The sequence below is a fragment of the Octopus bimaculoides genome, chromosome 1, assembly GCF_046866305.1.
Source record: "Octopus bimaculoides isolate indiv1 chromosome 1, ASM4686630v1, whole genome shotgun sequence".
In the NCBI taxonomy this organism is placed as follows: Eukaryota; Metazoa; Mollusca; class Cephalopoda; order Octopoda; family Octopodidae; genus Octopus; species Octopus bimaculoides.
The window spans coordinates 58400874-58428490 of record NC_142928.1 but is presented as its reverse complement, the minus strand read 5'-3'; the positions used below and the strand labels follow the sequence as shown (position 1 = coordinate 58428490).

The 27617-nt window shown below is 38.1% G+C and overlaps 2 protein-coding genes across 7 annotated transcripts in view; one reads left to right on the top strand and one right to left on the bottom strand.

Moving 5' to 3' along the window:
- The window catches only part of LOC106873009 (uncharacterized), an 88137-nt gene that overhangs the window by 2782 nt on the left and 57738 nt on the right, over window positions 1-27617 (bottom strand). For 4 of the 6 annotated variants that reach the window (XM_089351684.1, XM_014920208.3, XM_089351693.1 and 1 more), the window contains 6 exons: window positions 27020-27099; window positions 25391-25584; window positions 24295-24378; window positions 23226-23301; window positions 22002-22117; window positions 15150-15505 (listed from right to left, as the gene is read on the bottom strand). In XM_089351684.1, coding sequence (XP_089207810.1) covers window positions 15367-15505; window positions 22002-22117; window positions 23226-23301; window positions 24295-24378; window positions 25391-25584; window positions 27020-27099 — 689 coding nt within the window. In that variant the 3' untranslated portion in view covers window positions 15150-15366. Of the gene's footprint in view, window positions 1-15149; window positions 15506-22001; window positions 22118-23225; window positions 23302-24294; window positions 24379-25390; window positions 25585-27019; window positions 27100-27617 lie in introns of those variants that run through there. The other 2 variants (XM_052966949.2, XR_016241727.1) reach the window with 2 other exon arrangements.
- LOC149137557 (uncharacterized) lies at window positions 8763-14893 on the top strand. The gene is given in 5 exon segments (XM_089347123.1): window positions 8763-9035; window positions 10027-11068; window positions 11071-11582; window positions 13177-13221; window positions 14840-14893. Coding segments are annotated over 5 exon segments (1926 nt in total).

Genomic DNA, 27617 nt, shown 5'->3' with positions numbered 1-27617 from the left:
TTATTATAATCATAAATATTCCACTATATTCATTCCCTTGTGTCAAAGTAACATACATTTCAAAAATTGTGGAGAATTTCTAGATGATTTTACTTAGTTCTTGTTCTCTCTCTCTCTCTTTCTCTCTCTCTCTCTCCCTCTCTCTCTCTCTCTCTCTCTCTGAAAGCCACAAATATTTCAGCTGGTATAGTAAAAGTCAAAGATCAAAATACACTAAGAAGATAATATTAAAGCTACTCTTTATTAGATTTCACCAGAAGCAATGCTCACCTAAATAGATTTACATTGTGCAAATATTGTAGCAGCAGTAACCAGTGACATGATTAGTTGACTTCTTGACTTCACTTAATTTGACATTTTCTCCTTTTAGTATTCCAGTATATTAACCAGATTAATGGCTGATATGAAAGAAAGAACTAAAAAAACCCAAAAATCTATAAACCTTAACTCTACTGTTACTACCAGATAATCATTTTCATAATCCATGTTCACCTTCCATTAGTATGTTGATATAATGTTGATTAAATGTTGAAATCTCACCATCATCCTCATAATTTTAATAAATCAATTCACATGTTTTTCTCTGTTGGCATGAGGTAATATCTGTGAGCAATGATTGTCCCTCTCTAATTCTTTACAATGTAGACTTATGCATTACAAATCATGGTATTGGAAAACATAGTGTGAACAGTCTTTTGCTTTCAATATACATGAATGTTCTAAATTAAATGTAAGTTCCTGGTGAGATGAGTTGATGCCCCAGTATTGATTCCTTGTCATAGTCATTTTATTTCACTTAGTTACTATCATTCTTGAGGAGGATGTGTGTAACACAGTTTAATTTCCTTCTTTAAATCTGAAATTATGTATATGCACAAAATCAATATTATTTTCACCCTATTTGCGAGAACTTTGAGTCCAATAGCAGTAAGTTCTTTTCCTTGCAGTACAATATGAAAATATTAGTTTCAAACTTTGGCCAGCAATTTCAAGGAAGAGGGTAAGTCACGTACATTGACCCCAGTACTCAACTGGTATTTAAATTAACCCCGAAAGGATGAAAGGTAAAGTCAACCTCTGCGGAATTTCAACTCAGTACATAAAGACAGACAAAATGCATTTTTCCCAGCATGCTAAAGATTCTGTTTGCACACTGCCTTACAGCATGAAAGTATTAAAAAGAAAAGATTTGGATTAAAAATATTTTAAGACTTCTCAGCATCATTTGTAATAGGAAGGTTACATACTAAACCATGGATTTATTCAGTTTCACTCATCATATTTATTTTTATTTTTTTCTTCTGCATAACATTAATAACATGTTACAAAGTAAAATTGTAGAGAGAAGGAGTATCATCCATTAAGTATAACTGAAATAGATCTTATTGACACAACAGAGTTGAAAGACAATATCCACCTTGATGGGATTTTAACTCAAAATGTAGAGTCTAATCTAAATATTAGCATATATTTAATTCAATCTGGTGTTTTTCTATTTTTGCTTTTTTAAAAATCTATTTTAGTCAGAGAGAAGGCAGTGCCCATAATCTATTACAAGACCTCTGAAACTGGTGGAAGGGAGAGAGGGAGGAAGGTATCCCCAGGCTGGAAATGTTTGCAATAGAGTGGACTCTACTGAAGGCACTAGGTGGTGTGTTAAACCAGGCAATACCTAGGTCATGGTGAGACTTGAAACCAGAATGCAAAATGGCAGTACAAATAATGCAAGACATTCAGTTAAATGTCCTACCAATCCACTACACAGGACGGGTAATTTTTTTTATCAAATCGGAAAGGATGACAGGTAAAGTTGACTTTGGTATGAGTTGAACTTAGAATGCAATAAGCTGGAACAAAAACTCTGAGGAATTCTGTCCAACACTCTAACATCTCTGCCAATTTGCCATTGTCTTTTAAATTGTCCTAAAGTCAAAAATAAATCAACTCCTCTTATTTTTTCACTCAGTAAGGCAGCAAGCTGGCAGAATCGTTAACATGTCAGTTGAAATGCTTTATAAGAATTGGATGAGATATGACGGCTTGGCCATCTCTCCCCAGTTCTTATATTAATCTTTAAAATCCAGAAATACAACAACACGAGGGATAACGGTAACAACAGATCAATAATTTATTCTAGGTTGGTGTAGAGCCGTTTCGTTCCTGGGTTAACAGGCATGCCGCTAGAATACCAAGGAAGCTTCGACCACACGTCGGGGTCGAGCTAAGAGAGCCTGGAAGAACGTGTTGTCATGACAGCTGCTAGATAGAGAAGAGATGGAACACTATTGCTCTCTCTCCACCTGTTGCATTGCGCATGCGTGCTCGGGTACTTCCGCTGACGGCAAGTCCCTTGCACATGCGCAATGGCACTTCCAAAGATGGCGGCCAATGGCGGCCACACACGCCACTACAATGCCCCCCCCCCCCCCCCCGAGTGCATAGCACAAAAAAAGGAAAGATTGTAGAGGGCGCGGAAACAAGATGGCCACCGAACCCAGAAACACAGCTAAAATTATACAATGAAAAAACAAAATTGCTTTGTTAAAACAAAGAATGACAAGCTCAATAAATTTGCAAAGCAATGCTGTGTCGGATGCAGTAATGGAAGCAAAACTTTTGCATCCGACACGATGTGAGTAAGAAAAAAGTTCTGTTCAACATGAAAAGTTCAGCCAGACCTAGAGATAAAGGGTCTGTGTGAAAGGAAGTTGCAACGAAGGTGTTGGCGTGAGCAAATGTGTATGCAAAGGTTGAAACAATATGTAATGTGTACATATTTTCTTTTAGCACGTTACTGTGCACAGAAATGGAAGAAAACAATGTTTGTTTGTACAGAGAAATGAAATGCTGGCGGCACCAAAATGTCAAATGTATATTGTTTTGGAAAGTTTCTTTGGCCAATGCACTGTCCAGCCAGATCTAGTGACATAAGGGTCACTTGAGTTTTGTCGCAACGACGAAGGTGGAGTGGTTTCTGGTGTGTGTGTTTGTGATGGTATTGATGTTGGTGTATACATTGGTAAAGATGTTGACAGTGGTGTGTGTGGTGGTAATGATGTTGACAGTGGTGTGTGCGGTGTTTGAAAAGCAGGCACGTCGTCCACAGAAGTTGAGGGTTTGTCAAGGTACGCTTTTTTCAGACGGTTGACCGACACAATCTCCGTACGACCATTAGCGTCGACCTTGAAGAACTTTGGAGTGCGAGAAAGCACACGAAAGGGTCCTTTATAGGGAGAAACAAGGGGTCCTTTGACAGAATCATCCCTAATAAACACATGAGACCAAGACTCAATGTCTGCTGGCACTTGAGAGGGAGGTGACTGTTGTCTGGGACCCATAACTGGAAGATTGGAGAAATACTCCCGCAACCGTGTAACATAGGACTCTGGATGTGGTGGTTGTGACGAGTCTGGTATCACCATCGTACCAGGTAACGCCAGTGTGGTACCGTAAAGAAGCTCCGCCGAGGAGAAAACCCAGGTCAGCTTTGACCGCAGTCCGGCATCCAAGGAGGACGACTGGAAGAAATTCAACCCAAAACTGCGGGTTGGGCGAGGCACGTAAGGCAGCCTTAAGTTGCCTATGAAAACGCTCCACCATCCCATTAGAAGCGGGATGGTAGCTGGTGGTGCGTATACAATGCCTTCGATGAAGGGAGTGGAAGATAGGCAAATTTGCAATTGTTGAATTTTGGCGAAGTTAAATCTAACGTCAACAAAAGAGGTTGGTCCTGCGAAATAAGTAAATCAATTGTTGCAGGAGAGGAAAGGGAGTCTCGTGAGAGCATCAACAGGGATGTTCTGCTTCCCTGGTAAAATGACTGTGAAATATAGTCCAGGTGACTGAAAGCACGAGGAGAGAGTTCGTCTGTTTTAGAAGACAGTGTGCACATTATATGCGCGGAGTCGCTGAAAAAGTTGCGATAAATGGTGGAGATGATTCTCGTTTGTATCACTAGTGAATGCAATATCAATTCCATGAAAAAAAACTTCATCTATAAATCTTTGGAAAGTGCTTGTCGCATTCTGCAGACTGAAGCTCATAAAAAGAAATTCAAAACAGCCAAAAGGAGTAGTGATGTCAGTTTTGGGAATGTCCTCTGGATTAACTGGAATCTGGTGATAAGCGCGAACCAGATCAATCTTGGAAAAGATTGTGGAACCATGTGTGTATAGGAGAGAGAGAGAGAGAGAAAAAAATGTCCGTAAAACAAAAACAATGGTGTTTGCTTTTGTTTTTTGTTTTTTTTCTGTTTGTGTGAGTGTGACATATAAACACAATAATAGGCAGGCCGTCATGTAAACAAAGTGTATGTGTATACAAACATGGATGCATGTGTGTGCAAGTAATACAGAGCATAGAAAAGAGTCTATAAGGGTGTTAGAAGAAAGTCCAGACACAAGGATGGTAAATACCAGTTCGTAGTTAAGGTACACAGTATTTGGGGTGCTGTAACAAGAAGTCGAGGCCGCGTAACAGAGCCGGAGGAGAGGCACATGTCATGAGAGGTTGTGGCTTCAATGCTGCTGCCGGTTACTTGGTACAGGAGTTCTCACAGGTTGTATTCGCTGTTAACCATGGTGAAATAATTCACAAAGTGTTGAGATAGAACTTTTGCGAGTGCTGTTGGTTGCTGTGTACGTAGCAAGAAGTTGGTGTTGACCCTAAGAAGATGGAGGTCCGTAAGCTGCTGAACGAAGTGATGGGTCTCCATGAGGCTATTGTCGTGTCGTCACTGAAACTGGCTGTGTGCTCTGGGGTCAGCGGCTAGACCTCAGAAGGTGTTGCTTTGTACTGTCTGTAGAAAAAGATATTGTTGACCAACCTTACGTCGTTGCTGCAAGGAAAAAAACAATACAGGCAAAAAAAATTTTATGTATGTGTGTGTGTGTAGTATTTTTTTTTCTTTGTGTGTTGTCCTGTAAGACAATAGATGGAAGCAACGTTGTTTTCTTTTTTCTGTTTTTCAAGCCATGTGAAGTCAGGCGAAAAGAGAAATCACTGTTCACTCGTTTGTTCTTTTCTCAGCTTCAGTTGGTGTTGAAAGAAAACACGTGGGTGAGAGAAATACGCTCGTGTCATAGTAGTTGATGGTTCAGTTTCCAGGCTGTATGGTATTTTTCTCCGGGGTAAGAAAACTGTTGCAGTTGGTTGTTCCATTCCCTCGTCTCTTGTGTTGTTTTTTTTTTTGTCGTCTCTTCATTTTTGACGAGTTGTTCGAGATATAATTCCGTATTCGTACTAGGGGTCACCAGTTATAAGAATTGGATGAGATATGACGGCTCGGCCATCTCTCCCCAGTTCTTATATTAATCTTTAAAATCCAGAAATACAACAACACGAGGGATAACGGTAACAACAGATCAATAATTTATTCTAGGTTGGTGTAGAGCCGTTTTGTTCCTGGGTTAACAGGCATGCCGCTAGAATACCAAGGAAGCTTCGACTACACGTCGGGGTCGAGCTGAGAGAGCCTGGAAGAACGTGTTGTCACGACAGCTGCTAAATAGAGAAGAGATCAAACGCTATTGCTCTCTCTCCACCTGTTGCATTGCGCATGCGTGCTCGGGTACTTCTGCTGACGGCAAGTCCCTTGCACATGCACAATGGCACTTCCCAAGATGGCGGCCAATGGCAGCCACACGCGCCACTACAGCTTAATGGCATTTCATCTGCCCAACATGTTCTGAGTTCAAATACTGTCGACTTTGCCTTTCATCCTCTCAGGGTCAATAAAATAAGTATCAGCTGAGTACTGGGGTCAATGTAATCAACTTACCCCTCCCCTGAAATTGCTGGCCTTGTGCCAAAATTCAAAATTATTATTATTTCACTAAGGTGGCAGGCTGGCAGAATCATTACTGCACCAAACAAAATACTTAGCAGCATTTCTTCCAGCTTTATGTTTTGAGTTCAAATTCTGCCAAGGTCGACTTTACCTTTCAGGGTTGATACAATAAGAACCAGCTGAGCACAGGGGTTGATGTAATTAATTAGACTCTTATAAAATTTCAGGCCTTGTGCCTATAGTAGAAAGAATTATTTTACCAAGTGTTAATGAAATGTATAAGGGTTGTAAGAAAACCAAAATGGTAGCAAGAACAGAGGCAAATCAAATAAGACGTGAAAACTTGACAGAAGCGATTTGCTCTGGACAAAGCATGTCTCTAAAATTGTCAAGAAGGCCGAGGGTGTCTTGGCATCACTCAACAAGACATTTGTCAGCCACTCTTCAGCTATCTATTTAAGGCTGTATATGGCCATGGTGTAGACACACTTGAAATTTGCATCACCAGTCTGGAACCCCTATTTTGCTCAGAATATTGACTGGTAACTGTTCAGAGACACGCAACCAAGCAAATACCCTCCATCAGGTATCTACCACATTCTGAATGCCTTGCTTCCTTGGGCATGGATACATTGAAGTTCTGACGTCTGGCACCCACAAAATTATTAACCATTGTGCCTACAACAACTTTGAGCACTTTTTGAATTCCAATGTCTAACACACATGGGCATGCCTACAAAGTCAGAAAACAGCACAGCTCCCATGACTTTTGGAAACATTTTTTCACACTCAAAGTTGCTGAAGCATGGAACAAATTACTTGCATTAGTTGTTAGCTGCCATGACATTGCATCCTTTAAAACCTCTGTGCTTTCTTAAATTCGCCAACACTACACCTGATATCCCCACCTCCATACGCATGCACACATGTATATCATGACTCCACTTACCTGATATTTGTACATAATTCTATGTACTATACATGCACCTTTGATAAGTTGTAGTGCACCTGAGCACTGTACACAATAATTTCATTCATTCATTATTATTATTATTACCTAAAATATATTAGATTTAATACTGAATTGATGATGGCTAATATCTGGTTTTGAGGATAGTAGCCAACTGAATTCTTTCATGGTTCAACATGAGCTAAATGTGTGTACTCAACAAAAACTAAAAGCACTAAGACATGAAAATGCGACTCCTTCAGATATTGTTAGCATGATGATGGTGGTGAATATTCTAATTATTGTTGCTTGTCTAACTTCAGTCAGACTTGATTGAACAGATCTTTGAACAAAGGCCTTCCAGTCATGACTGTCCTGTTTTTTTTTTCTTTTTTTTCTTTTTAAGGACTAAAATATCTAGGACTAATTATTCAATGAGTCTTTCCTTTTTTAAAAACAAAGTACAGTTTAAGGAAAATTTGGCTTCTGTTTCTAACAGGTTGATTAATCATGATGAGATTCTCTTGTGATGATGGTGGTTAAAGTTTTGCTAAAAATCCAAAAATGAGTAACAAAAATAAATGGCTTCATTTAATTTTCTGTTTTGTGTTAGAGAACTTTGTTCATGTGTTATATTCATTCTCAAAAGTTATTTTCAACCACTGAGTTATCTTTCCAGCTGTGAAATTACAATATAACAAAGAACATTCTAATAAAGTTAGTGATTAAATTATGCATTATGATGATGGGATTTCTTAGCTTTGGTATGGTAATAGCAGAAACTCCAAAAAATTAATAATCTCACAGTGAAAAAATTCACCACTAGTGAAATAAATTTCTATGGCTTCCCAACATTATGTAATGACTATAATTTTATCCCAACTTTAGTCATCTCTATCATTTCTCAGTATTAATGAATAGCTGTTATTCAGTTAAGAATAGCCAATTCAAATTTCTTTCAAACATTTTTTTCCAAAGCAGTCATAATGTGGCATTAGTTTGTGAATATGACTAGAAGGATCCATCTTACAAATGTGGGATAATCAGAGCATCAGATGGAGTACCTCACAATATTTATTCTGGTTTCAGGTGTCCTGAGTTCAAATTCTACCAAGGTCAACTTTACTTTCCATTCTTCTGAGGTTGACAAATAAACAATCAGTCTAACATAGTGGACCAGCAAAATCATTTAAAGCATTGGATGGAATGCTTTGTAGCATTTGTTCTAGCTCTCTACATTCCAAGTTCAAATCCCACCATAACTTACCTGAGCGGTAGATAATCTGTAATACAACTGCCTGATACCTTCAGTGTCTTTAACACAGTGTCTTTAACATAGTCTGTTTCATTGTTAGCATTCAAGCTAGTATCTAATTACAGGATATCTTCTTCCCTCTTTCCTACTAGTTTCAAGGTTTTGTAAAAAGTCATGAGTACTGTCTTTCCTTCTAACTAAGAATAAATAAATAAACATCACTTCTATGTGGTGCAACATCAACACATATCTACAGAAACACATATGCAATAGCTATCCAATACAAACAGCCATCTAACATTTCCATTAATGAGTGAGAGAGAGAGAGTGAGAGAGAGAGATGGCAGACCCATTATAAGAAGAGATTAAATCAAGAAGCCACCATGATGCATTATGTAACCAAAATATATAAACAAAATATTTTCTGAAAAATAATAATATATTTGATGTGGTATGATGTCAGTGACTGGGGAGCTGACCGGAAGGGCGAGTTGACCGGAAGAGGAAGAAGGGCAGAGGGAGCCTCGATCAGGATTTCGTGCCCTTTTCAAACGGGGTCGTGGTCAGGAGAGGACATGCTAAGCGACGGTCTAGGTTTGGGAGAAGCAGCTGCTATTCCTAGAGTTCTTCGGCTCGGGGCAAGCTTCAAGGATCGGATACCGCAAGACAGACTTGCAGTCGACGAAAGGAAAACCGAGGTAAGGCGATTACATCTACTCGCACGCATACACCACAAGCTATTTCGGCCCCATGTGTAGAAATTCGCCGCGATGGCAGCCAAGATTAGAATCACCAGCGATGTGATCAAGCCTTTTAATGGCAAAGGAGATGTGATGGCCTGGATGCGAAAGATCAGGCTTGTGGCGAAGCTGCAAGGGATAAGTGATGTGGCGAGCCTCATGGCGCTATACTTAGAAGGGAGCGCCCTGACCCTGTATTTAGAAATGGACAAGGAAGAGAGGTTAAGTGCGGAGAAATTTGAACAGAGATTGAGAGAAGCGAATACAGAGAGCGATTACACTGCCTTCGTTAAACTGGGAACTGTTAGATGGGGGGGGGGGGGGGAGAACAGGTGGATGAGTACGCGGTGGAAGTGCGTAGACTGGCCATGCTGGCTGGGTTTATGGGAGAAGGCCTGGACAGAGTGGCACGGCTGGCGTTTGTGACGACGTAGGGATTTGATTGCAGCAGTTGCCTGGTGGGAGAAAGATGGCGCTCAGCAAGCTAGTAGCACAAGCTCGCATGTTGACACAGCACGTCGGACGGAAGTCGATAGCGATGGCAGCGACGGAGGCGCGTTCCGACAGACGACGGCTGGAGAAAGGCGTGAGGAAGCCTACCAAGCAATGACAGCGGCCGTTCTTTCAAATGTCAGGGGTCACACATGGCGAGGGAATGTGCCGAATCGGGGCCCATCTGCTATCGATGCAGGAAGACTGGGCACATCGCCCATGATTGCAACCAGGGAAACGACCGTGGGGAAGTTGCTGCCTCTCAAACTTTCCCCGCAACCGAGTAGAGGCACTTGTGGAGACGCTGCCCGTAGTCGAAGTCGAGGCCGAGGGGAAGAAGTTCAAGGCCCTCGTGGACACGGGTTGCATGACTACCCTCGTGACACCAAGGGTGGCGAAGAAATGGGATGGGGTGAGTAGCGTCCGGGCGGTCAACAGTAGAGAGATCCGTTGCAAGGGCAGCTCCAGTCTGGAGATAGCGTTACCGGGTGCGGCGCTGAGGCTACGGGTGATCGTGATCGAGTATGTGATAGACGGGGTTGATGTCGTGTTGGGGATGGACGCCATCAACCGTCTTGGTGGTATTAGGATTGCAGGAGTTGAGATCACGTTCGGGAGCGTGGGGGCATCGTGCGCCGTGAGTCGGGACTGCTGGGGAGAGCAGAGCCCCGTCGGGGACAGTGCCGCTTACACCATCGAGGACAAAGATTTTCAGGCAGCATTTGATGGTCGGAGGTGGACGATAGAGTGGCGATGCAAAGACGAGCCCCCACTACTAAAGAACAGGGTGAGCTGCTACCAGCATACTTTGATAGGTCACGCCGGTGTAGAGTTCAACAAGGAGGTAGAGAGATGGATCAAGGAAGGAGTCCTCATCCCGTGGAAAGAAGAGGTGCTGAGTGGAGTGCTGCCTCTGATGGCGGTGGTGCAGCCGACAAAAGTAAAAGTCAGACCGGTGTTGGACTTTAGGGAGCTGAACGAGCATATATCATGCCACAAGGGAGGCGAGGCAACGGACGTTTGCGGTGAGACGTTACGTGTATGGAGACAGTCGACCAAGGCAGCGACGATCGTCAACTTGAAGTCAGCATATTTGCAGCTCCATGTGAGTGACAAGCTGTGGCGATACCAGCTGATGCGGTACAAGGGCCGGACATACTGTTTAACCAGGCTGGGTTTCGGGCTGAATTCCGCTCCGAAAATTATGGCAATGGTGCTCAAGTCCATCCTAGGGAAAGAGGAGAGGATAAGGAAGGCCACCAGTTCCTACATTGACGACATTTTGGTTGACGAGACTGTAGTGCCAGCCACCGAGGTAGTGAGACACCTGGAGAGGTTTGGGCTGATTGCGAAGCTGCCTGAGTCGATGGTGGGGGGAGCTGCGCTGGGGCTGAAACTACAAAAAGACAGATCGGGCGAGCTGCTGTTCCGGAGAGGAAACGAGATCCCAGAGCTGAGTTCCAGCGTCAGCAGGAGAGAGTTGTTCTCAGTTTGTGGGAAGTTGCTTGGACACTACCCGGTCGCTGGATGGCTGCGCACTGCGTGCAGTTACACCAAGAGACGAGCAGAGGGGCAGGGTTGGGGTGACAAGGTGGGAGAGGCGACGGTGGTGATGATGCGGGAAATCCTAGAGAGGACGAGAGCGGAAGACCCTGTTAGGGGAAACTGGCATGTGCCAAAGACGGAGTGCGGGATGGTTTGGTGTGATGCTAGCAGTATAGCGATAGGGGTTGTGTTGGAGATCGAAGGTGCTGAGGTGGAGGATGCGGCCTGGCTACGGAAAGCGGACGACTTCAACCACATCAATGTCGCCGAACTAGACGCGGTGCTGAAAGGGGTGAACTTGGCCTGAGATGGGGGCTGCGCTCAATCGAGATCCGAACGGATTTGGCCACCGTGGTCGGCTGGGCAGGAACAGTGATTACCAGCGAGAAGAGAGTCTGGACGAAAGGTGCTGCAGAGATGTTGGTGAAACGCCGCCTAGGAGTTCTAGGAGAGCTGATCACCGAGTTCGGACTGAAGCTGAACGTGGTTTCCGTGCCTTCGGAAAGAAACAGGGCGGACGCACTGACCAGGGTGAAAAGGGCGTGGCTGGAGGAACCGGAGGAAGCAAGGAAAGGGATAGCGGCAGCGTGTCGGCTGGATGACTCCGAACTGAAGGAGCTACATGCTATGCACCACTTGGGGGTGGATAGGACCCTGTATCTAGCGAAAATGATTGATGCTGACGTCACTAAGAGAAACGTCAAGAAAGTGGTTGTGAAATGTGACAGATGCCAGTCCATTGACCCCGCCCTGGGTGGGCATGAGCAAGGGAACCTCTCAGTAGAGCGCAACTGGAGGAGACTAGCTGTGGATGTGACGCACTACCGTCAGGGAATGTATCTCAGCATGGTCGACTGTGGGCCGGGCTGGCTGGCCATTTAGAGGGACCTGAGGACAGGCATTGCTGATAGATTGCCCGCATTTTGAACGGGATATTCTTGGAGAGGGATCCCGTGGAAGAACTGCTAATGGACAATGGGGCGGCGTTTCGTTCGGAAGTGTTGGGGGAGATGCTTGACCGGTGGAAGGTGCAACGATTATTTAGGGCGGCGTATAGGCTGAGCGGCAACAGAATCGTTGAGAGGCACCATCAGACGATCAAGGCCATGGCTGAAAGGGGGCACATTTTGCCCCTGGAAGCGGTCTACTGGTATAACATGTCTCCCTGATCCGGACAAGCGGAAGAGTCTGTGCCGCACAGAGCAGTGTTCAAGTATGAATGGAGGCATCCCAGTAAGACGCCGGAGTTCTGCGAGGAAGAGAAGGGACCCGCCGGCGTGAAAGTAGGAGAGGAAGTTTGGGTCAAGCCACCGAAGGCACCCTGCACATCACAATGGAGCAGGGGAACAGTGACAGCGATCAATTCCAGAAACAATGTATCTGTGGATGGAATGCCGCGTCACGTGCTGGACCTGCATAGGATAGCCACTTCGTTGGATGAAGAGCGCGATGGAAACGAGGCACCTGGCTTGAGAAGATCTCGACGTGTAAGGCGCCCGCCCAGTTGGATGGCGGACTTCGAATTGGAGTAGGGGTGAACATGATCTTTAAGATCAGGGTGATGTGTGGTATGACGTCAGTGACTGGGGAGCTGACCGGAAGGGCGAGTTGACCGGAAGAGGAAGAAGGGCAGAGGGAGCCTCGATCGGGATTTCGTGCCCTTTTCGAACGGGGTCGTGGTCAGGAGAGGACATGCTAAGCGACGGTCTGGGTTTGGGAGAAGCAGCTGCTATTCTTAGAGTTCTTCAGCTCGGGGCAAGCTTCGAGGATCGATACCGCAAGACAGACTAGCAGTCGATGAAAGGAAAACCGAGGTAAGGCGATTACATCTACTCGCACGCATACACCACATTTGAGACACCTACATGTAAGGTCTCTAATATTTTTATATTTCTTTATTCAAGTATAATTTTAAATTGTAAGTAAATTTGCATGCTTTCAGCTTCACAACAGATTAGAACGTACAGTTAAACTATATGGTTCTTTCTGGAGAACAGATCAACTAGTTTTGCCTGGTTTTTGCCAACTTAATAAGAGTCTCTAACCTGTTCTTTAAATGAAATTAAAGTGTACCTAAACTGTTCCATTCTACAGAAAGAGGAAACAATTTTAAGCTACTTATAAATAATGCTAAGAATAATGTGTAGATTTTACTCATTTGCATACCAGCACATACTCTGGCAGTCTTACGGCAGTGTATGTGTGGATAAATTATACTTGTGTGTGTGTTTAGTAAACATATATTTAACCTTGACGATTAACTATAAGTTTATATATAGATTACAATTCATGGTGTTCTTCACTATTTTTATACAAATAATTTAATCTATCCTTCAAAAAGTACTTTTTTTTTCTGGAGTTAATTCAAATATTGTCATTTCATTTATTTAATCTTCTCATCTTTCAGCAAGCACTTCTTGACAAATCAGCATCTATTACAAAATTTCTTTTGGTAAGAGTAAAGAAGATTCAGCCATAGCTCTATGACAACAAGGATATAACAACAGGTGCTGTCAACTGCATTTATTTGATATTCATTTGATATCTAAAGAATATCTCTAAGTAATAGGTGCAAGTATGGCTGTGTGGTAAAGAAGTTTACTTCACAATTACATGGTTGTGGCTTCAATCCCATTACAAGGCACATTGGACAAGTCTCTTTAACTATAGCTTCAGGTTGATCAATAGTTTGCCAATAGAATTTGGTAGATGGAAACTGGACAGAAACGTCTTGTTGTATGTGTCAGAGAATGTGTCTTAAATAACATCACCAGATAAAACAAAACCAAAATGTTTAAAATGGTAATATAGCCAATAGATCAATAAAATAAGAACTGAACAGAAATAAATACTGGGGCTGTTATGAATAACTGAAAATACCTGAAGGCAGTGTTCTAGGAAAAGAATATAGCTGAAGATGATATTGATTACAATGATGAACAATTTCTCGTTTATAAAGATAAATAAAATCAGAAGTTTTATATTTTGTATTGCTAAAGGCAAATCTGTGTCTTCAAAGTAAAGCACAAACTAGGCTTGAATTTCATGAAATTTGGAAACTGTTTCCTCGGGGTCTTAAATTTCAAGAATTTACTTTCATTAAATGTGGGAGTTGTTAAGAGATTGAATTTTTTAGCATGATTGAAATGGGATTTTCACTGCAATTATCTTGTTCTGGTTTAGATTAAAACTGATAGTTTCAAAACTTAAACTTGTCACTATTTTAATAAAAGTAGGGTGATCATTTTGCAATGTAACTCACTGAATTGCCAAAAATTTCACATTAGAGTGAAGTTCCTTTGAAATTATAGAAACACATAGTAGAACTCTGTTTACATGTATTTCTTCTTACAAACATTGCACAGTATCTTTGAAGAAGATAATTTTATAAAATAAATATCACATTATTTACATTTGACGGATATTTGTCCTCATCTTGTTTGTTGTTAACACAACGTTTCGGCTGATATACCTTCCAGCCTTCATCAGGTGTCTTGGGGAAATTTCGAACCTGGGTTCTCATTCCTAAGGTATTTTTTTTAATGTTGTTGTTGTCATTATTATTATTATTATTATTATTATTATTCAGGTCACTACCTGGAATCGAACTTGGAATCTTGGGGTTAGTAGCCAGCGCTCTTAACCACTACGCCATATACCCGTAGGCATATGGCGTAGTGGTTAAGAGCGCTGGCTACTAACCCCAAGATTCCAAGTTCGATTCCAGGTAGTGACCTGAATAATAATAATAATAATAATAATAATAATAACAACAACAACAACATTAAAAAAAATACCTTAGGAATGAGAACCCAGGTTCGAAATTTCCTCAAGACACCTGATGAATGCTGGAGAGTATATCAGCTGAAACGTGTTAACAACAAACAAGATGAGGACAAATATCCATCAAATGTAAATAAGATAAATTAATGTACATAATTCCTCATCTCTTAAATATAGAACTGTAAATATCACATGTTTAAATTGTCGTGAAAAGTATAAAACAATTCTTATTTTATTTATTTTTTCTTTTTAACAAATACAAATTTTATCTTTAATATCATTAACAGCAACCATGCAATGCACTAAATGGTGTTGATTTACCAGAAGACTTAGCGTTATAATAGCACTGGCTCTTATTCCATCATTTTGAATATCATTGATTCTGTGCTGGGATAAAACAACAGGATTTTTTCTAAAAAAATTTCTCTCGTGGCTGGAGGGACGTAATTTTATCAAAATTACTTCCCCTGTTTATCTTTTGACTAATTTAAAGAATTTTATTAAAAGTAAACTGGGTTTATTAAAATGTCAAAGAAGCCAAAGAAATTTTTCAAGCAATCTTCTTTACTAAATAAATGAATAAATAAAGATACTTTATAATATTATTTTATTACTTTTCTGAATACGTATAAATTTTATCAAAATTCTTTTTAAAAACGTTACATGAAATATATATTTTCTTTTTTTTTTTTTATACAACTTTTAATAATTTTCCATAAAATATTTTTCTCACAATTATTCTTTCTCGTTCTTTTGCTAATATAGAGTGTAAATATGCATATAAAATAGAGGAAATATAATCCTTGTAATTTAATTAATAAAATATCCTGTAGATGTTTCGATGTCTATGGTTCGATTTTCCAATCACATGAAAAATTACTTGAAATAACTTGGGAAATTTTTTAAGAAAATAATTGAAAGGTTCACCCAGGATATCTTTGACTTCTTGACTCCTAAAGACATTAAAGATCATTTTAAAAAAGTATTATAATATTCAAATGACAATGCTTATATAATTACTACAATAACTATCAGAGGGCAATTTTTCAAAGATAATAATAATAATAGAAAACTGAATAGATACAACAAATTTTGGAAAGGAATTTAATTATTAAATCCCAATTGAGTGTGACAGCTGTCTTTTGCAATTTTATTCCTTGATTTGAATTCTTTTTTCATTCGCCTTTGCTCCCAATGTATTTTAAGAACTCAACACATTACACATGTGTTAACTAATCCAATTTCCTATGTACAAAGCATAGATGCTTTCAGTGAATGTTTTAAAATTTTTCATTGATTTCAATTCTTATACATTGCATTTACATATATTTTTATTACTGAGTTAAAAATTTACACACACACACACACACACAAAACAAATGCAGCATACACACACATAAGAGAGGAGACAAAGAGAGAAAGAAAGGTTCAGTTAGACATATATGTAAATACATATACAAATACATCCCAATATCATACAGGTGGAAGGTAGTATGGTGGTTGAACAGTAAGTCATAAAAGCTAAGAGACAGGCCCAGAAAGCATGAAGGTAAGATGGAGAGTAAGAACTACTATCAAATAGTTAGAAGAGAAGCTAGACATCAAGTATGCACAGTGAGTGGGGCAGCCAAAAGCAAGAGGTTTACAATGTTCTATACCACGGGAGCCAGATATGTGAGGTGTCAAGTTAAATCAGATTATGGTCAGCAAAAAGTGCAGATGGATGATAGCAAGGTGGAATATTCAAGGCATATAATCTCTCATTAGTTATTTTATTCTTTGGAATTTTCAGCAAAAATCTTTGCAAATTTGTGTTCTACACAAGGGAAACCATATGACTATGGAAAAACAAAACAAAAATTTTTGTGTGATTTGCTGTTATTTTTAGCACATCTCACAACTACCTCATACCATCCTTGTTTGTTTGTCAGTTTGATGTATTGATGTTTTTCAATATCTTTCTCCTCATAAAAAAAAAATTTAACGGTCTATTGCTGTGATTTACACCAAAAATTCAGATTGTATTTTAAACTGTGATTTATAAAAAAAAAGTTGGAAAAATTTTTTTTAAATTTCTTTTTGCATAGTTCTATGATTTCCTGTGTGTAGAATACAAATTTGCAAACATTTTCTGCAAATTCCCCAAAATAAAAAAGTTATGAGGGGTTATATGCCATGCATAAAGCAGAATTCTGCCGATAGCAGCTAATTTACTTTGACTGGTGCCGAGAAAGAAGAGGCTGGGAAACAATACAATGAAGGGTTACTGAATAGGGGCAATGTGTGTATGGTGGAAGTGGATCCATAAAAAAGGATCAGCTACTGCAGTTGATTACCATTAAGGATATGAAGACAGGAAAAACTGCTGAACTAACATAGATACTCCTCAGCAATATAGGGCATGCACTGGTTACTCATACGGCAATCAAGTAGTGTAGGAAGATGCTATCACTAATATTTAGTATAATAGCATCATCATCAATGGCTACAAGAGCAAGGGAGACTTTTAAGAAAAAAGTCACTGCAGAGACATTAAACCAATGGGTCAAGTCATAAAAGTGAGAGAGAGAGAGCTATAGCAATGTGTTACAATTTTAAATAAATAATGCTGTATTTTACTAACAATAGAAATAGCAGTAACTGGAGATAACTATTGAGCAATCTCCAGTGATACCACAAACACTAAGAAACCAAAGGCATTGGGCCCTTGGATTTATGCAAAGATAACACAAAAGACATATGACAATCAACCATGATCCACCATGGCTTTAGCTGTGATTGCTAAAACAAACTAAAGAGCACATATACACACAAACAATTAAGTGCAGACTGGCTGTGTGGTTAAGAAATTCACTTCTCAAACACGTAATTTTGGGTCCAGTCCCACTGCATGGCACCTTGAGAAAATGTCTTCAATTATAGCCCCAGGCCATCCAATGCTTTGTAAGAGAAAATGGTGGAAGGAAAGTAACTGACTAACTGGTTTATTGATTATGTATGTATGCAAGTATGTATTTGTCAATGTGTGAGTATAAATATCAATTCATCATGTCATCATCAATGCCATCTAAATGAAATATGGTGACATTGATTACTTTAAACTACTGGTGTGTTAACAGTGTTGCTATAATGTAAAGAACGGGTCAATAGACTTTTATTCAACACTATGTTACAAGAGATGAAAACGTGTCTATGTACACAATATGTTGAAGGACAGAAAAATAAAGAACAGCTGTTTATGCTACACATTTCAACTTTGCTTGGAGTCTCATCAGCAGCTGTACACCTTCCTTACCTCTCCACTAACATACTACTTATATCAATCATAAGGTTGTGGGGTTGATTCCTAGTCCAAGTGGTATGTTGTATCCATAGGCAAGTCCATTTATTTTATATTGCTCCAATCCACTCAGCTTGCAAAACTGAATACGGAGACTGAGAGAATGCCCAGTGAGCATCAAGTTAGCAAAGAAGAATTAACAAATTGGTGATGCAACCAAAAATCATTATGCATGAAGAAGGATACATCCAACAAATAGACTGCTATATCCTATCTTTATTTTTCTATTGACCCATCTACCTCTCTCTTCCTCCATCCCTCGGGCTCTATCCCTCTCCTCTCTTTCTGCTTCATCAAGCATTTCCCCCAGATCTCATCATCTAACACCTACCACTCCCCTATCTTGACACAACTCGATTACTGTAATCACCTGAAAGCCAAATTGGTATATTTTACACCCCTCCCCGCTGGTTACCTCCATCCCTCATCCTCTCCTTCCTGGAACCACTTCCATTTCTTATCAGTCTCCCTGCCCACAATATTTCCACCAATCACCTACTTTTGTATCTTCAGTACAAAAGTAGGTGATTGTTGAAAGCACCCCTCTCCCTTTCCTCGACTAACTGTCTGCATCCTCTCTAATGCTCACCTTCTTGTACCCTGAGAGTTTGCTCTGGCTCACCATCACAAATTTCCTTTATCTCTTCAACTACTCCCACCTAACTATATATATATATAATAGTGGTTAGCCATGCATTTCTTGTGTAGCAAGATACCTATGCTTGACTCTCTATCTTATTTTAGCCTTCCAGCATCTGGCATAAACCCACCTTCCCCTCTCAAATATTTCCCATTTAGTAGTGGAAGCGTTTTCTTCTTTGTCACCTTGCAAATTACCTGGCAACCTCACTAGTGCCAGTGGCATAAAAAGAAAAAAAAGTACCCAATACACTCTATTAAGTGGTTGGCATTAGGAAGGACATCCAACCCTAAAAACCATTCTAAAGCTGACATTGGAGCCCAACACTGCCTTTCAGTTTGCCAGATCCTGTCAAACAATCCAAATCATACTAGCATGGAAAGTGGATGTTAAATAATGATGATTTCTACGTAAATATGCATATATATATGTGTGTGTGTGTGTGTGTTTGCTTGTTTATTCATTCATTTAACATCTGTTTTTACATCATACTAGCAAGGATTGGCTGGAGAGTTATTTCAGGCAATATTTTACAGCTGGTTGCACTACCTGTTGACTTGGGACTAAACAACAATAACACTAACAAAAACAACAATGTCAACAGCAACAGTTGACACTTTAATTTGAAATGAACCAATCAGGAAGCCTTTACATGGTCACTCACCTCATTAGAGATAGCACCCAAGTCTCCCTCAAATCATTCCCTACTATCCTGAATAAGAAAGCACATTAGATAATGTAGTCCATAGTTCCAGAAAGATATAGATAACTATATCAAATGGGCTTCTCTGAAATGTGTTGAAATGGAACATCAAGCAGTGCATTAGCAGATGAGATGCTCACTACCCAGGATATCTTTGATCATGCCTTCCACTTCTGGACTAACCTGGGGCTAAACAACTGCAATACATAAAAGCCAAAATTTCCCTCAAATCACAATGTATTGCCTCGAAAATGAAAGTAAGCATAAAACTATTCCTAGATCTACAAATAAGACAGGATGGTCACAGCTGGAATGGGTCTTCTCAGATCAAGGTTAACCTGAGACTAAACAAGAGAGAAATATTTGATATTTCTACAATCTGTATACTGGAAATTCTAACAAATTTCCCTGTTGAATTCTTCAATGATTCAATAGAATAATCAACAGCTGTTTGTCTGTGAATATTTCTCACATTTTAACATAGTTCTTTTGAAGTCATTCACAATATTTCAGTGTGAGAGATAACAAGACCTGAGAGCTATTTATTTATTCTAAAACATTTGTATGATCATCTTCATCAACACCACAACCAACAACAACATCATTTTACATGGGGTTTTTTCATGCTTGTATAGGCTGGACAGGACTCAAATTGTTAAGTCATCTCTTTTTCAACACTGTAATTAACCTAGACCATTATAATCATCACAATTTAACATCCATATTCCATGTTGGCATGGGTTAGACCCATATATATTCATACACACACCTTCCACATATAAATATATATATATATATATATATATATGAAATCATCATTTAATGTCCACGTATGCATATGTAAGTATATTATACAAACACACACACACACATAAATGGATATATGTGTGTGTTTTAGTGTGTGTATTTGCTCATTGGTTTTAAGTTTGTTTTCTATTCTGGCATGAGTTAGAGAGAGAGAAACCGTTGCAGTATTTTACAACCCTCTCTGAAGCCAATTCTTAGCTGCTTCAAGTAAGGAAATTTTTGTTTAACTCTACTGGTCTTCAAAAGTACAGAACAACAAGAAATATTGCTTACAGAAAATTTAAACACAGCATCATCATTTTGCTCAATGTCATGTGATAATGTGGAATATAAACAGTCATACACACACACAACATGATAAAAAGTCTGGAAACATGTAGTTGGAAACAAACTTCTTACCACACACCTATGTCTGCACCTATAAACAGGGCAAAAAGACTACACAAAGATGTGTATGGACATACACATGTGTACACCTAGTCATACATACATACACACACACACACATACATACAGCCATCCATCCATCCATCCATCCATCCATCCATCCATCCCTCCATCCATCCATACATACATACATACATACATACATACATAAAAAGCCTGCATGTACACACATACTCAACCAAGATGCCAAACACAGGAATACAGACACACAGAATGGATGCACATATGCACACAGTCACATCCATGCAAATACACACTCTCAGACAGACTCACAGACATGTACCCAGGTACATGTATTTATGGTGCCAAGTGTGGGTAAAGATGAATGGTTCAACTATGTGCAAATGGATGGCTTATGAGAGCCATGGAAGCCAAATACAGAGATTTTATTAGCAAGGTGAGAGTTAACGACACGTTAAATGAAGAGTTTAGAGTATAGATGGGTAGCCATCAGAGCACTCTTTCCAATCACCTCTTGTTTGTTATAGTTCTCTAGGCCATAACAGAAGAGTTTAGGAATGATTGTGTGAGAGCTCCTGTATACTAATGATCTAGCTCTCATAGCTAATTCAAATATTTATAGAAGAAATTCCAAACATGGAAGCAAAGCTTAGAACTGAGAGGCCTCAAAGAAAGCCTAGCAAAACCCAAGGTTTTAGTTGGTAGAAAAGAAAACAAAACTCTACAGCCACGTGAGAAGTTGTCATACTCAATATGCATAGATCTGAACTATGGGTGCACAAGAAGTGTACTGTGATCATAAGTAGGCTAACAAAAAGGAGAGGCAGATCCACTAGAGAAGTGAGCAATAAGTACACTCATGAAATGAATTCTTTGAAATGTTCAGATGACTCCCTGGTAGTAATTGACAACTCCTGTTGCCTAGATGGCCTAATGAGCAACAGAGGAAAGTGTCCTGAAACTATAATAGCAAGAGTAAGAATAGATAGAAAGAAAAGGTTCAAGGAGTTATTACTTCTGCTAGCAACAAAAGGATTCTCTTTCCAAGTGAAAAGCAGGTTGTATAAGTCTTGTGTACAAAGTATGATATTGTATGGTTGTGAAACATAGGCAATGGTGTGTGAAAGCTAGAAATAAATGAGGTGAATGTGCTTTGCTGGATGTGCAATGCCAGTGTGCATGAACAGGGAATAAATGAGTTGAGAGAAAAAAGCTGTGTATAAAAGGAATCAGCTGTTGTGTGTAAGAGAGAATAAGATATACATGTATGTGTGTGTGAAAGATGATAGTTGGGTATATAAAAACTAAGCAATTCATGTGAAAGGAATCTTCCTTAGTCTTCTACTTTTAATGAAGTGGAAGATTGAGGAAGACATTTTTTACACTTCAAACCTAAAAAACTCACCTAACTCCTACAGGAATAGAAAACAATAGGTGTTAGAATAAATTAAATTAAAGGATTAGGGAATGATGCAAGGATTATCCACTGCCAGATTAAAAAGGATTAAGATTGAAATAAATCATGTGTATAAACAGTATATAAACACTTACAGTTGTTTATACAAAATACAGGTGTTGTATAAGAAGATCACCAGTTCAATCATTGAATTCCTTATTGGCCTGATTTTCTGTAATTCTTCTAAGATGATCATATCAATAAGCGACATCTGAAAAGGTCATATTTAAATAAGTAATATTATATTGAACAGACACCAAGCCAAAATTTTGAAAGAGTACAAATAGCAGATCTATGATTAGAATTTAGTTTATGAATGTAAAAAAAAATGTAAGGCAAAAATCACAGAGATTTGTACTTGGAACAATGAGATGCTGAACTTGTTGTGTTACAGTATATAGTACAATGCTCTCCTGATATAGTCATCTGTATAACATTCATTTAATAATATTTAGCCATCTAAATGCATAGTTTATAAGTTTTGTCTTATCTTGAACTAAATAAATTTCATGGAAATGCATTTTTAAACTAAAAGTTACAGTATTTTTTTCCTCACCTTTATGCATAATAACATGCTTATAAGTACAATTTTCCTATCAACAAATTTCACTAAATTTGCAAATATGTATATTTTGCTCTTTTGATCCACTTATGCCAGTTTTGTCAGCTTTAATAAAAGTAAAATGTCTCGGCTCATTATTTTGTGAAACCTAGCAAATGATTATGATTAAACAATACCTTTTGTTATCAGATTTATAGATTATTTCTTGGAAAAACAAAAATTTGCAAAGAATAACCTATTTGTATTGTGAATGATTTATGTCTGGTCATTATGTATGTCCTAGTATCTGCACTTTTTCTGTAATTTATTCAGTGAGCAAGTGTTCTCTCTTTCCATGAAAGAGTTTGACCTAAACTGGGTCTTGGAGCAAAGTTTAACAGAAGGTTCTGTTTTGCATGGAATAAAATTTTTTTTCCTGGTCAGACTATTAAGTAACCAAAGATGCTTCATCAATCCTGCTCTGCTAGATCTGAAAGATAAGAGCTGACCAGGGGTTAAATAACAACAATCTCATAGAGGGGATAAAGTGCACAATTTACTATTTTACCATGCTAACATCTAATGTTTGTTTACTGAATGTTTTATTGAATAAGTTTATACATGTTCTCAGATATATATATATATGGGTAATACTATCAAAATAAAGCCTTTGTGTATGCATAACAGAGACAAATACTTCAGCAAGATACATTTAGACAAGCTGTAACTCTCTCAGAGAAAGGAGAAAAAAAACTATAAATGAAGGCTAAAATCTTACCCAATTCTTAAAATATCCAATTGTGTCACAAATGCTCAGACAGTATATGATGCTCGCTTCTGTGTTGTAGTTTTTTCTCATTTAAAAAAATATAAAAAGTATCAATGTATATTAACTTGAGGATATTTCAATGTAATATAAAATTATTTTATAATAACGGCATGTTATTAGAAAAAATTTCAAACAAATTCCAAAATTATTATTGTTTTAATTTCAGTTTGATGGTAAAAGAAATATACAAAGGCTGAAAAAATATATTTCTGGTCTCATCATCAATAGGATGATCAAATCCTTCAGTAGGCATCCATAAGCTTGTTACTTTTAGATAAAACATGTTACTTGCCTTAGCCTATATTACTCAAAAATTCATATCAGTATCATTTCTTAATAGAAGGAGCAGACAACTTTAAACCACCTACTTCTATACCATATATGAAAAGACTGAATAGTGGATTGAAAAATAACTGACTCCACTAGATAAGCCATATAAACATAGTTAATTCAATTCTTATCATCATCAACATTGAGTACTGTCAACATCATTTTTATATTCCAGAATGGGTTGCCCAATAGCAGCAGCCTTCCAACTAGCTTGATTGTGTTTTCATACGTTTGACTTTCTCATGTCTGATATAACTTCATCCAAATTTTCACTGCACCGTTTGTAAACACTACTGCTAAAGCACAGCATTTTGCTTTAAGCATATATTGCTGTTACTGAAATTCTCAATGTCAGTAATTGAAGCACAGCTATGACTGAAAAATCATTGAAAATCCTAGCAATGTTAGACTTAGATAAACATTGATCAAAGGTGCTTTGCTTATGACCATTCCATCTTTTTTTTTTTTTCCAAGCATAGTGTACTTTGGACTACATTATCTAATGTGTCCTTTCTTTTTAAGATGGTAGGATGGGATTTGAGTATAATCTGAATGTTATTTCTCAGTTGTCAAGCAACCACCTCAAGAATTTTTACTGTCTTGTTCACCTTTTAGTCTGATAATTTTTTATATTTGAGAAAACATAAAATTAGGGTTGGTGACCCAAAATAGAACTATATCCACTTACTGTAACATCAAAGCATTTAGGATATCACTTCCAACAGTTAACAAGAACTGAAGTTTCCGCTGATTTGACCAAAAGTAAGGATGCCTATTTAAAAAGAAAGGTATTGAGTTTTGGATAGTAAGAAACTCTTCATAGCAAATGGCAGTACCATCACCCTTAATGAATTCTATTGATAAGTAAGAAAAATATGTGAGAGGTGAAGAAGTATTAGTTAGTTATGGATAGTAACGAAAAGGAAAAAATAGATAATTTAATAGGTATGTTTGTTTCACCTTTGTTTAACGTCCACTATTCCATGCTTGCATGGGTCAGATACCAAATATCACCTGATTCCAAGTAAGATAATATTTCTCTTTGACCAGAAATGTTTTGACAGAAGATTGGAAATGAAGGGCACCACTTGTTTACAGTTATCACTTGTAAACAAGTGGAACTTGTTTACAACTATCATGCAAAATCAAGGCAACAAATCAGTCACACAAGGCTTTGGTTAGCTCAGAGCTACAGTAGAAGACACTAGCCCAAGGTGCCATGCAGTGGGAGTGAATCCAAAAGCATGTGTTTGGGCAACTAACTTCTTATTATACAGCCACACCTGTGAAAATTTACCTTCCCTTTTTGTAATAGGAAAAAAAATCTGCTCTGAAAATACACATAATTGCTGACAATAACAACAATAGTGGCAGTACTAACTGATTACTATTCTAGTAGCCTTATGAAGGCACATGGCCTAGTGGTTAGAGTACTGAGCTCACAATCATAACACCTTCAGTTCAATTCCTGACTGAATCAAGTAAAGGATAAAAGATAAAGCTTTGAAAATAAGTTTTTAACTTAAAATATCAAGGCTAATTAAATATTTTGAAGGTAACATTTTAATATCTTTGTTAATTTTTATCTTTAACATTCTATTTTTATTGCTACTGCCTTCTATAACACACACATATGTCAAATATGTCATATCAGTATTAGTAAGTTTTCTTTCAATTTTAGTACAGAGTGGTTAGCAGTGAAAAAAAAAGTCTTTGCTAACATAAAAAAAATGAATGTAAAACTGTAAAAACAATGATAAACTGTGTAAATGAACATGACGCACTTTAATACTTCACTTGCAGTTGGCCTTTCATCAGGAATTGCTGATAACATCATTGTTACAATGTCACTTGCTTCCAAACTTAGGTTGCATAACTGCTTTTCATGCAAAATGATATTGAGTGGTATTTCTGAAGAAGATTTACCAAATGGGTGATGGCCTCCACTCAGTATGAAATAAGCAACCATACCAGCAACCTAGAAAACAAAATAACAATTGTAATTCTTAGATAAATTTTATTGCTTGTGCATGTTTGTGTTTCTGTGTGATTTTGCATAAGTGCATCTGTGTGTATATATTAGATGCTTGTATATGTGTGTGAGATTCATTAACCAATTATTCAGTGTAATATTAATGTCTAATAAATAAGATGGAAGTCAACACTTTAATTTAGTAAGTTCACAAATAATTGATATAGCTTCAGAAGCTGGATACTTGGCTCTTTCTGAGGGAGTTATGCAAAATGTTTGCACTAAACTATCTTAGAGTTTCTAAAGATGTACACATTTTTAAAAGATTAAAACACACACTCATTGGATTAAGCATATTCAAACATGATAGGGCTCTATGCAATCTGAGCAAACAAGGGGATTTACACACAATTTAAGACAACAAAGAAACAGATAAATAGTTTGAACCAAATCTTCACTATTTTTTACCACTTAGGGAAAAGCAGCAGCCATGATCATTTTTGTTTTCAGGTCATCTAAAACTGATAAGAAGGAGGAAAGAAGTTATCTTCCAACTAGAGATCTGGTTTAAATTATTGCAACAGATTAAACTCTTTTAAAGGCACCAAGGAGTGGCATTAAACCAGATAACAGATTAACTCCACTCAAAAAGATAAAATCACAGGGAATAATGTTGTCCTAGATATGCAAAAAAAAAAAAAAAAAAAAAGCAAGATGGTCACAGCAGAAGCATTTTTCAGCTGGTCATTCCAGTGCATTGTTCAAGAAAAAGTTGCTTGCAATAGGCTGTCATCTTATACAGTGGAAGATTTCCCTCATCTACTTAATGTGAGCAACAGAAACCAGAGATAAACAGAAGTCTATCTATTGTTATTGTTCATTTCCAAGTTAGATTTGGTTAAGCAAATCTACAGTCAAATGCAGTCCAGTTGTGACAATCTGACCTATTTTTTTATAAGTATCAGTAAGTACATTGTCTAATTTCTCCTTTTTCTAAGACAGTAAGGTGTGGTTTGAAGGAAATTTATCTACTGTTTCTAATAGATAAAGTGACTGTGTAGAGGATCACCAGTTATCTACTGAGTTCAATGAAAGAATATATGAAAAGTATTATGTCATACGCTTACGTTAATAAATCAATATGGAAACATAAATTCACCAATTATTTCTATCTGATTGATAATTAGCTGATAACTCATGTTAAGCAAGGAAAAATATGAAATCTTATAGTAATTGAAATCTAAAAGCCATAAACATCAGGATATCTTATTTCCCTTTGTCAAATTTCTAATACCTAATCAAAATCAATGATCATTAATATAACTCCCAAAGACTTATTTTGCTTATCTAATTAAAACTTTGTGATATATTTTCATATGCAATATGGTTTATTAAGCAAAGAGAATTACTATGAAAGCCATTATATTGGGTTGTTACTCACCTGTATATCAGATTTTATTGAAAACTTTTGGCCATCACATGATCGAAGAAATTCTGATGGTTGCCAGCATTTCTGACTATCTTGAATAGACAATACAATGCAAGCTATAAATTGTAATATAACCAACAGATTGATTTTCATCATATTAGAAAACAAAGACCTTCCCAGTGAGAGGTATCAAACATCTTGAATGATACCCACAAAGCACTCAGTAATTAATTCATTTACTAAAGCAGGTTGCTGAATTAAGATATAGTATTTCTCAATGGTTCTAAGTTAGTTGACACTTCTTTGCTCTCTTTATGTATGGTATGATGTGTTGACTATTTTAGACAAAAGTGCTCCACACACAAGTCCACCAGTTTTCAAACATGCTCTAAGAAAAGTTTGATGTGCCTTTTCTCTGTTTCCTGTAGTATACTGGACATGTGGTTGAAGAAATAGCTCTTGCAGCTACCATTGCACATAATATAACATTTCTCCAGTTTTATGCTATCTATAAGATATTATCATCACTTTATGTACAAGTTTTGTTTAAGCAGTTGCTGTTTAGTGAGCAATATGGCCTAACTCTGAAACTCTGAGATTCAGTTTCCAA